General features: G+C 39.2%; 1 protein-coding gene across 2 annotated transcripts in view; it reads left to right on the top strand.

Moving 5' to 3' along the window:
- The first annotated feature begins 9,909 nt into the window (after positions 1–9,909).
- Positions 9,910–12,577, top strand: part of LOC115051268 (septin-7-like) — a 31,178-nt gene continuing 28,510 nt past the window's right edge. For both annotated transcript variants that reach the window (XM_029514602.1, XM_029514603.1), the window contains exons 1-2: positions 9,910–10,038; positions 10,896–10,897. In XM_029514602.1, the coding sequence (XP_029370462.1) occupies positions 9,984–10,038; positions 10,896–10,897 (57 nt within the window). In that variant the 5' untranslated portion in view covers positions 9,910–9,983. The remainder of the gene's footprint in view (positions 10,039–10,895; positions 10,898–12,577) is intronic.

A 12,577-nucleotide genomic window follows, 5' to 3' on the forward strand; every position in this document is an offset into this window, starting at 1 on the left:
TTTGTATGTGCCTGGCTGCGTTTTTTGGTCCCTGTCTGTTTATAAGTGTGTGTATGTGCCTGCGTATGTCTGTATGCTATTGCTGTAGATGTAGTGCCTCTGAGCTAAAGCCCGTGGCATGAAATAATAATAATAATAATAACTAGAAAATTCCAGGGTAATTTTGAAGTGCCACGGGGCCTGTCGCCCAGACGAGCAACCCACGTACCGTCTTGCTTTCAAAAGTCTTCCCGATCAAATTTCGGTACGGAGAACCGATTGCACGTGATTCAATAGTTTGACATATATGACTTTGACCTTGATGAATGAGAATATGTGTGTGTGCGTCTGGATATTTATCTCTGTTTGTGTCTTTGTATATGTGTGAGTGCGCCTGTATATCTGTCTCTGTGTATGTCTGTGTATATGTAAGTACGTCCGTATATTTGTCTTTTTTTGTGTCTATGTATGTGAATATGTGTGAGTGCGTCTGGATATTTGTCTCTGTTTGTGTCTTGTATATGTGTGAGTGCGTCTGTATATCTGTCTCTGTTTGTGTCTGTGTATGTGTGAGTGTGTCTGTATATCTGTCTGTGTGTGTGTGTGCGTGTCTCTCTATACCTTCTATATCTTTATGTGTGTGAATTCTGCAGTCTGACACGAATGTCATTCGTAACTGTTGATCAGCTGATCTCATATCAGAGGAGTCTGGAATGAGTACATTGATTTGCCCAAGTCATAGAATAAATCATTCAAAGTGATGGCCGCAGCCAACAGACAGCGTGAGCTCACACTCATGGGAAACTAAAATTTTCAGCAGAAATTAGGTGAGACCAGCATGACTCTTGAACTGTGATTGTGTAGTAAGCTATCAAAAAGCCTGTTGTCACCAACAGAGTTCAACGTCTTGTGACCCGTTTAAACTTTGACAAAGTATGACGAAGCAGTGTGGCTCAAAAGAGGGGTGGGTTTGATCCAATACCAACAGCTTCACACAGAGCTGAGCTAAGGGACCTGTGGTTGTCACGGTGATTTGAGAATTCGCTCTGCTCAGTGCTCAGATTCCCCCCAAAAGTCTCCCAAAAGTGGCTTCTGACCAGGTTCTGCTTGACTGCAAAATGTGAGCAAACCGTAGCTCCGGTCTGAGCTCATATACAGCTCTAATCATAGGAACAATTGTACATACAGAAACATACAAAGACACAAACAGGCACAGACAAACTCAAAGAGATACACAAACAGCTGACACATACACATAAACACATGCAGACACACACAGAAACGGACACACAAACACACAGCTGACAAACAATGACTATGGCCATCAGTTTGAAGGATTTCTTCTCTGACAGACAAATCCATGTACTCATCCCTGACTCTACTGATATGAGAGCAGCTGATCAACTGTTACTACTGACATTTGTGTTAGACTGCACAACACACAGAGACTGATATACAGACGCACACACACATATATATATAAAGACACACAGAAAAACATACAAATATACACACTGACAACCCTATACATAAGTACATACATACATACATACATACAGAAACACATATACAGACATACACAGACACAGCTGATGAGCACTATGACAATGGTCATCAGACTCCTCTGATATGAGAGCTGCTGATCAAATGTTACTACTGACAATTTTGTTAGACTGCAGAACACACAAAGAGACTGATATACAGACACACACACAGACCGATATACAGAAACACAGACACACACAGAGACTGATATACAGACACACACACAGACCGATATACAGAAACACAGACACACAGAGACTGATATACATACACCCAGACACAGCCAGACGTACAGAGACACAGACACAAAACACAAATACAGACATGCACACAAACTCACAGAGACTCACACACAGAGACAGTGGAACGCACACATACAGACACACAAAGACACAGACTCACACAGACAAATATACAGACGCACTCACACAGACACACACAGAAACATAAACAGACACAAATACACAGAAAGACAGTAAGCTCTGTTCATAGGAACAATTATATATACAGAAACACATACACAGACTCAAACAGACATAGACAAACCCAAAGAGATACACAAAGAGCTGACACACACACAGAAACAGAGACACAAACACACAGCTGACGAACACTGACTATTGCCATCACTTTGAGGGATTTCTTCTCTGACTCTGACAAATCAATGATGTCATCAGACTCCTCTGATATGAGAGCTGCTGATCAACTGTTACTACTGACAATTTTGTTAGACTGCAGAACACACAGACTGATATACAGACGCTATTGCACACATATATAGACACACAGAGACAAATACACAGACACACACAGAGACAAATATACAGACGCGCTCACACATATACACAGACACAAACAGAGACAAATATCCAGACGCACACACAAATATTGTCATTCATCAAGGTCAAAGTCATATCTGTCAAATTATTGAATTGAGCGCAATCGGTTCTCCGAACCGAAATTCGCTTGGGAAGATTTTTGAAAGCAGGACGGTACGTGGGTTGCTCGCCCAGGCGACGGGCCCCATGGCACTTCAAAATTTCCCTGGAATTTTCTAGTTTATGTTTATTGCTCATTCAGCAGGAACATCTGCAAGAAATACGCAACCCTTTCCTGTTGTATGATGCAACATGCTCAATCATCTCTGTCTGGTTGACAGAGGCTGTTCTGTACATTGATTTAACTGTTGCTTTGTGTAGGATGGTTACTATCTGCTCTGCTTTTTGGTAGTTAACTGTTTTCCTAACCACCATGGTATGCATTCGGTATCTTTCTTATAGAGTCAGTTTGTCAGTCAGTGAAACATCTCATCAACCATTCTTCCAGAGTATTAACAAGACATTGTGGATCAGAACAAGACATACGGAACATACAAGGACATCATCAAAATCAACCATAAAATCTGACACATTCATCATCCACTGGGAAGACATTGTATAGGACAACTAGGCTGTGTCATGGTTTTGGTTTCACTGTTGGGGTTTTGAGTTTCACGGTTTTGTCATGTTTTGAGTTCTGTCTAGTGTGTTCAGTCTGTGTAATTTGTTTTATTACCTGTTTTATTTTGAAGTCGGGATTCTGTTGTGTCACCCATTGGCTTACTTCCTGGTTGTTCTCTCCTGTTGACTGCTTCCCCTGCCCTCATGTGGTTCACTTGTGTCTTGTCTAGTCACTGTATTTAAGTCCTGTCTTCTAGTTAGTCAATATCAGATCCTTGTCGCTTGTCTCTGGTGATGTTGCCTCTCTGCCTCTCTGCCTGTCTGCCGGTCTCTTGTCCCTGTTGATGTTGTGTCTCTGTTTTGTTGTTCTCGTTTGGTCTGCCTGCCTGCGTTTCTGTTGTCTCTCTGCCTGTCTCTTTGCCAGTGTCTCTCTCTGCCAGTATCTGTCTCTGCCTGTGTCTCTCTGCTTGTCTTTCTGTTGTCCCTCCGTCTCAGTTCTTTTGTAGTTTTTTGGTTTTGGTCATCGTCAGTGTCTGTTATTTTGTAGTTTTGGTTTTGTTAATTATAAGTATCAATTTCACCTCAACCTGGTTCCTGGCTCCTGCGTTTGGGTCCTCATTCCCACACCACCACCCTCAACACAACACCACCCCTGACAATCTAATTATCTATATGCCCTCTCTTGCAACCAAGGTCACTCAACCGCAATCAATGTGCGCTGCTGTAACACACCTACCTCCTAACCATGTGACATGCTGGTACCATCTGATATTTTTATAAAAACCAAGGAGAAAAAAAAAGATAATTTTCATTTTAAACATTAATCGTTAAAACATTAATCATTAAACATACATCACAATAGGCTTCCCAATCCTTCCTTAAATTTAAGTATAGCACAAACCAAAGATGAATATTTAAGGTTACTTCCACTGAGAGACAACATTTTCCACTAAACTTGTTAGAAACACTGCGCTGTTGCCCCACAACAAGGAGGTCTCGGGGTCGGTTCCTGCGGCTGGGGTGGAATTTGTATGTTTGGCCCCACACTTGCATAAAAACATGCATGTCTAAATTGAATGGTGACTGTAAATTGCACATAGGTCTGAGTGTGAGTGTGAGTGGTTGTTTGTCTCTGTCTATCTGTGTGTGTTGACTCTGTGGACTGACAACCTGTCCAGGGTGTACACTGGCTTCAAGCAATGTGAGCTCCAGAAGCTCCCGCGATCAGGAAATGGATAAGCAGTAGGAGAATGAATGAATGAATGACTGCATTGAGCTTTAAGGAAAAAACCCATAACAGTATCTATGGTGAATAACCTCTGGATGGCAGTGTAGACTAATGCATCTTAAACATTCTTTAGTTGGTCCTGAATGACTGTGGTGTCCAGCAAGTAATCATTCATTCTTCTACAACTTATACATTTCCAGTTTGTGGGGGTTGCTGGAGCCAATCCCAGCTCACACTGGTTGAGGGTGGGGTACACCTGGACAGGTCACCAGTCCATCACAGGGCCAACATACAGAGACAGACATTGACAAGCAACCAGACAATTTACAGTCACCAATTAACCCAAACATGATGTCTTTGGAAACCCAAGCAGACACAGGGAGAACATACAAACTCCACACAGAAAGGCCACTGGCACCGAACTTGTGGTCTTCGGATTGTGGGGCAAGAGTGCAAACCACTATGCTGCAGAAAGGTAAAGTTCTCGATTTACCAGTTGATCTATGTGCCTCCCCTCACCTACCGTCACAAACTTTGGAAACTTGGGTATCTGTTTTGGATGCCTTCTTGGGGAGGTGTTCCGGACAACACCTTGGGATCCCCCTGAAAGAGTTCAAGGAAGTGTCCAGGGAGAAGGAAGGAGCTTCTCTGTTTAGACTGCTGTCCCCGAGAAAGCCATCTGATAACTGATTTTATCAGTTTTCTTTTTTTTGTCTGCTATTAGGCAAATATACATCTGATACACTGATGACTATTGTTATGTTATTTTTCTTGTTAGTTGAATTTATTAAGATGTTGACGAACTTGGAATATTGTGAAATTGCCAAGTGTTTTGGGGATAATTTCCTGTGTAAACAACTAAACTCTTCCTGGTCACTTTCAACCTGGAACACAACAGTTGTTACTTTATGTGATTGTGTAAAAATTTGAAATGGTTTCAAGGCAAATGTCCTTGGTAACTTTGACCCAAAGTTGTCTGTGATAAACAGTATACTCGTGACCCCGTTCTGGTTCATCTCCCCACAGTTCTTGTAGCTTGTACGAGGGTGCACACTCGCTGTTCTACATGCCTGTACACCCTTTCCCGTTGACCCTTTCCAGGTTTGATAGAGGGCTTGAGATTTGACTGCCAAAAGAAATTTTTTATGTCATGCCTGATGGGAGGGGCTTATCATTTATAAGGTAGCCATTTAGGCCTTGTTGGGGTGGAGAGTTGGTGGTATACTGTAGGTATTGGGGAGAGAGAGGTTGTTTAGACTGGTTTTCCTTGTTTTTGTCGGTTGTCTCATGAGTTGGGGAAAACCTCAGTTTAATTTAAACCCTTTGCTAATTTTGTGAATAGTTTTAATAAATACCCTTAAACCTAGTCTCCTTGACTATACCATATCCTTGCATGGAAGAACCGTGCTACAGAGGCATGGTCAATGGTCATTTTTGACAGGGAAGACAAAATAGTTTAACGTGAAATGAACACAATGTCAAGGTTAAACAAAGAAGTCTGTAATGATTTGATTGTAAATTAAAATTCTGTTATTATTCTGCCCTGAAAGTGACACAGACCACAGACCACATAAAAGATGGAGTATCCCTAGTCAAAGGCAGGACCATTTATGAATTGTAATATAAGAGGCCTAGCAACTTCAAATCCGGATGTTTTCTATCGGAATGACAGCATTTACAACAGCAGTTCGTTTCTGCTGTTAACAGTAAAAACACATAGTGAATGACTTGTGGATCAGTTGCAGAGATAATTAGGGGCTGAAACACACCTCGACAATGTTGTTGTTGGTTTGACAATTGCCTAGGGTTGTGGTCATGCTGGCTTTAATAACTGTCTTTCTAAACCCTGTCTGGACCTCCCTGCCCCAATAATAGGAAACATCCAACTACAGAGCATCCACAATGACATCTCTTGGTACTGGTCTGAAATGTTAAAGCGGCATCATTAGAGAAAGTAAAATGATACAAATAATCACGTTAGCGTCTATTTCATATCCTGAAAATAGTTCATATAGGATAATACATGACAGGGAGAAGTCTGAGCAAAGACGGTAATCATTTAGCGATGGAGTTTGTGTTATGATACAGAACAGTTATATAATAAAGTATTGCGTAATTATTACGATTACAAAAATTTCATTGAAAAACTCAAATCCCTCATGGCGCAATGCAGCTCATATCTGTTTTTAGTTTTTGTATGCTGTGTCACTATGTTATCTATGTCCTGTCGAGAGAAGTGTTGATGGGATTTAATCATCACATAGTCGACGGTTGTAGTTCTTTTTTCTTTTTTTTTAATCAAACAAAACAAAACAGAACACAAACAGCCAAACAAGGAAAGTAAATATTGTCAAAAATTTTCCTAAATAGCGTCCATTATTGTTCTTAGAGTGGGGCTATATTGAGCCTCTCAAAAATACAATTTGTTTTTATAGCTTTTTTACTTTTACTGTCTTTTATTGAAGTTGCATATTAGTGGATTTCTTGGGTGAATTGTTCCAGGTTGGGTTTGGATTCTGCCCATTTTTTCTTGTGGATGTGGAATTTGGCCATGAGCATTATCAGTTGTATGAAGAATGCTGTATTTTTGTCCATTTTATTGTTTTCAAAAGAGATAAAAATGTCCTTTTCTTGTAGAGTGATTGTTTGTCCAGTTGTTCTTCTTATGAAGTGTTGAATGTCCGTCCAGAACATTTTAGAGTACATACATTTATAGAACAGGTGCTGTATTGTTTCATTTTCCCTTCCACAAAAAACACAGAGAAAGTCCATATCAGTTTGAAATCTTTCCAGAGTCTTTTTAGCTGGATAGATGTTGTACATTATCTTGAAGGAACCTTCCTTTACTTTGTTTCCAATACAGAACCTTTCACCAATCAACCACGCTTTGTTCCAGTTAATGTCACCATACTGAGAGTTCCAGAAGAACTGCCCTGGTGGCAGAGTTGTAATTTGTAAGCAGTTTCTAATATGTTTATTGGAGCAACTTTTCTTTGTGATATCTATTCCATCAATGAAAATTGCACTGCTGAGTGAGTTCTGGTTAGAGACTCCTGATCCTCTGAGGAGGTGCAGTATACCCCTTGGTACAGCATCAAAAACTATGGCATATTCTCTTGGTGAAAAGAAAATATGCCATAGTAACTGAAACTTAGAAAGAAATTCATTGTAATGGAGCAGTTGTCCTTCTGTATTAAGAAGTTGACTTACAATACCATGGTCAAACCGTTTTTGATAAAACAGTGACTTGTTTTTATACAGAATATGCTCATTCTTCCAGATGTAAAGGTTGGTTGGTGAAAAGTTATGCTTGTAAATCAGTTTCCAGGTGAGTAGGGCTTATTTGTGGAAGTTAGATAGTTTGACCGGTAATTTTTCTATTTTATACTGACACTTCAGTACAAATTTTATTCCACCAACACCATTAAAGACATGCTTATAGAATGTATTCCAGATGTTTTCATTCTCTTTGATCACATTGGATAACCATTTCACTTTAAAAGTATTATTCAACGTTTCAAAACTCAGTACCTCCATACCACCTCTACTCCTGGGGTTACACATAATCCCTTTATTTAAGTAATGACATTTATTCCCCCATATAAAGTTTAGATTTAGATAAACAGAATTTTATCTAAATTTTTGCAAATTTCAGGAGGCATTGCTAATGCTAAGGATACATAAACAGACCTTGATATACCTTCAGCTTTAGAGAGAAGCACCCTCCCATTCAGTGAGAGGTCCCTCACCAGCTACATATTAAATCTTTTACTTACTTGTTGAATTATTGGATTATAATTCAGATCACAGCGGATGTTGGTATTTTTATCAATCACAACACCTAGATAAGTAACTGAGTTTTTAACAGGAATATTGTCAAATTGTGATAGATCGCATTTTTTTAAGTGGAAACAGCACAGATTTATTTAAGTTCATCCTCAGGCCCGATACAGCTGAGAATTCTCCAATATATCTAATGGCTGTATTCACCTCATATTGGTGTGTCATGAGCCACTTGAGATAATTTGAATTCTGTCTAGAATTCTAACTCCTAGAAATTGATAATTTTTTATATGCACTGCCATAACCTGTGTGACTAACAGAAATAAAAGAGGACTCAGTGGACAGCCTTGTCTAATTCCCTGTCTAACATCAAATCTGGGAGTTGTTCTGTTTATCAGCTTCACTGAGCTGTTACAACCTTTATATAAAGTTCTGACTACTTTGAGGAATCCTTCTCCAAATCCAAAGAATTGAATAATTTTGGTAATAAACTGGTGACTAATGGTATCAAATACTTTATAAAAATCAATAAACAAGATAAGGCAATCATCCAATATATAATCATTATAATCAATCATATCCAGTATTAGTCGTATGTTATTGGTTATGTTTCTACCAGGAATAAAACCAGATTGTTCTTCATTAATAATTTCATTAATCCCAACTTTAATCTTTTGGCAAATATCAATGCAAAAATCTTGGCATTGTTGTTCAATGCACTGATTGGTCTCCAGTTCTCAAAGTTGAGTTTATCTTTTTGTAGTTTTGGAATTAATTTAATAAGACCTTGTTTCAGTGTTGGGGGCAGCTCCTCTTTTTCCAGAACTTCCTCAAACATTGCTACCAAAAAAGGAGCTAATGTTGTACTGAAATCTTTATAAAACTCACCTATTAGTCCATCATTACCCGGAGATTTGTTGTCTTTTAAAGCATTAATACAGTTTTGTACATCTATTATATAGATTTTTTGATCACATATTGATTTAAGATTATCATCAATTTTTTTAGTCTCTGATTCTATTCCTTTCAGAAACACATCCATATCATCCTCACTTAACTGATCTGCCCCATACAGTCCCTCATAGAAATTGCCCACAAACTGTGACATTTGGTTTTCGTCATCACATCTGAGATCATTGATTCTGAGTTTATTCAATGAAGATTGTTCAAAGTTTCTTTTTTCTAAATTAAAAAAGTATTTTGTGCTTTTCTCACCTTGTTCGAGCCATTTTCTTTGGGATCTGACAAAAGCACCTCTAGCCTTATCTTGTTTTATCAAGTTCTGCTTGTGCTATTGTCACCTTTCTATCACCTTTTCCTCTGACAGATTTATTTTACCTGATAAACTCATTTTTTCAACAATTTGAAATTCTTTTTCTTTATTCCTTTTCGATAGTTTTTTACTTACTAATATAGCTAGGTTCCTGATTTCAAACTTCATTAGCTCCCAGCAAAATTGTTTGAAATTTGCTTGTTTCCAATATTTGTCTATGATTTCTTGGGCTTTTTTTTTTTATTCTTTGTCATGTATCAGGGTTTTATTTAGTTTCCAGTATTCACTATTAGATTAATGGTTCCTTATTTTCATATTAATCTTAATTGTTACGCTTTTGTGATTTGTGAGAACTGTTGGTTCTATTGTAACCGAATCCACTTTGTTTTCAATATCCGATTAAATTAACCAGAAATCTATTCGTGATTGAAGAGACCCATCTTTATTGCTCCATGTATATGCTTTTTGTCTAAGTTCATGTGTCTCCAGATGTCAATCAAACTTATCATGTAGCTCTAAATCCCATTTAATATACTTACTTGACTAGAGGTTTCCATTTGACGTAATATCGGTTCATTAGAAATCTCGCGATATGTCATAGCTGGTATTCTACCAGATGAGATACACAATTTTGTTTTGACGTTCTCGCGTCAGTTCCGTAGTGTTGCGTGCTACAGAGCGCACATTCCAGCAGTACAATCAGCAGTCCGCAGAGCCGGCAGCAGGGTCAGAGGGAATGCTCAGTGGAGAAACGTCGGTAATTGAGGCAGACGGAAACGGCGACATAATGGGTGAGTTCTCTTATACTTTAAAACCTGCTTTACCCCCGCCTCCCATTTTTTGTCTGCTTGCAGTGTCGTTACAAATGAGACGTGAACTTTCTCAACAACAGGTTTTTGTTTAGCGACCCGTTTCCAGGGCAAAGCAGGAAAGCGAAATGCTTTGCGGGGGAAAGTCTGATTCCCCTTGCTAGTGCTCATGTTGTTCTTACAGTTAGCCTAGCTCCGACTAACTGCTGTTTGTTTTGGCTTCTGTGGAAAATTTCTCAGTTTACTGTCTCGGTGCTATTTTCCGACAGTGTACAGTGTTTGCACCTCGGTTTCGTGGTCTTCCGGTTTGTTTAGCAATTTTTTCTGGAGAGAGAACGTTAACAAAGTTTACAACGGCTGCTGCCGCCCACTATGCTGTGTTGTGGTGTAACGTTACACATTGTTAATGTAAGGCAGATGAAAAAAAAAAAAAAAGAAACAGATGTTAGTGTGTAATTTCCGAGGCCGTGTCCGTTGCTCGGTGTTTTAAACATAGGCCGAAGATATTCGGAATTCAATTTCTTTGTATTTTCCAAATTATCTAAGACGAAGTCTGACCAATTGGTTAAACAATGTAGATAGCACCATTGGTAGACTTAGAAATGGAGCTTGGTTAGGACTATTTCAAATAACTTTTCAGTTAACGTTACATTCCTGTTATATAAGTAAACCTGACATTTCCTATAGGTTTGTCACTGTGATGAGCTTTGAAACTTAACGTGGTAACTTGTAGAGTGTGGACTTGCTGCTACACTGCAATTTCCCAGCCTGGGATAAATAAAGTATATCTATCTAATGCTGTTACCGAGTATGAGGAAGAATGAGCTGCACAGGTCCAGCTGTTCTCTAAGGTTGTGAAACAGATCGGCCCGCAAAACTGAAAGCAGCCACCGTAGTGATCTCACACCGACTGAGCGGGACTGGCTTCAAACGCACCTGCAATTTTAGTTCACTTTGGTGCACAAAAATACTACGGGGTTCGCTGAGGTGGAATATTAACGGTGGGGTGTGGTAATCATTATTCCGAGTCTGCCATCAAATCACTGGTGCCATTGCAGTTAAACAGTCTGTCAAACACTGACACACGATAGCTCACCGGAGTTAAGAGGCGGCTCCAGGAAATCACTCCACCGTCTGAATGATTTTTGATTGCATGACCTGAGCAGCTCCAGTCTGTACTGTGTGGTTGAGGTTGTTTTTTTTTTTCCCCCTGTACCATTGTTGTAGCACTAAACGATAAAGCATAAAATGCTCCAGTGAGTTTGGGAGGAGGAAATTCCCTAAAGGACCAATGAGCTTCTATTGTATGATATCCCCCACTTAAACAAACTGTACAAACTATACTGTATGGGCCTATGTTAGAGCAACGCGGTGCATCCATTGCACTCTTCAAATATATGAAGAGTGCATCAACATATGTCAACATATCAACATATGTATCTTGCTGACCTCAGATAGCTGAATATGAGGCTGTGCACACTCTATTGTCAGTTTGGTATGAATGGAGTACGTTTCAGAAAAGGAGCCAAAATGCTAATTCGGACAGACCTCTTTTTACCTCAAAACCGACCATTAAAATGTATCAGTCTGGATGTTGCATGTGGGGTGAAATTCATGTTGTGCAGGTTTTTTGTTGCATAAATTCCTTCCTCACATTGCTCTCTCAAAGGTTGTGTGTGTATTATAGGTGTGTCATTAAAAATTTGAATTGGATCAGTACTGTAGGTCAGTGCAGACTGATTTACTGATTTTAACGCAATCAGCCCCTCTGCTTTCTAGGGACTGATTCATTAAAATCAGTTATTTTACTTCTTAAACATTATTCCATCATTGTTATGTGTTTGTTTGTTGTGTTGAGTTGTGGCAACAGATTGCCGTTGCACCATAAACCAACACATTTTCCACCAAATTAACAGCCCTTTTGTCTGTACCTCCACCTGTTAGATCCTTTCCTCTGATCTGTGCACCACATGCTCTGAGTGTGGCCTCAAATTAAGAAAGAAGGACAAAGGGCATTTGAATGTAAGGAAATTACAACGCACTGGAATATTGCATGCACCATTTTTGCGCTGTCACAAAAATTAAATCCTCATTGTCAGGCCAGGAACGTTCATAGATCATCTCCATTGGCAACCACTTGAATATTTATTTTTCTGAATCTATCGTCTTATGATTGGTGACATATTGTTACACTTATACACAAATATTGCTGTTGCAGGCCTTCTGATTAAAAATGATCCTTTTGAGTAATTATATTGAAATTTCTGCCTAACACAATCAGTTTATCATCCAGAGAAAAGAAACTCTTTCATGTGAGGCTGAGCTATACATTTATTGAATTGATTAATTCAAATTTGTAGGCCAAAGTGATTTGTTTTCAATGAGGACTGTTTCTCTCTCTAACCTCTGCAGTTTTGGGCAAAGTCTTGGGCTTCCGTAGTTTAGAGTGGGCTAAGCTTGTTGTTACCCTATGTGATTTGCACAAACGCAGTGATTTGCATAAATACAGTGATGGGCAGTC

Source organism: Echeneis naucrates, chromosome 11, assembly GCF_900963305.1.
Source record: "Echeneis naucrates chromosome 11, fEcheNa1.1, whole genome shotgun sequence".
In the NCBI taxonomy this organism is placed as follows: Eukaryota; Metazoa; Chordata; class Actinopteri; order Carangiformes; family Echeneidae; genus Echeneis; species Echeneis naucrates.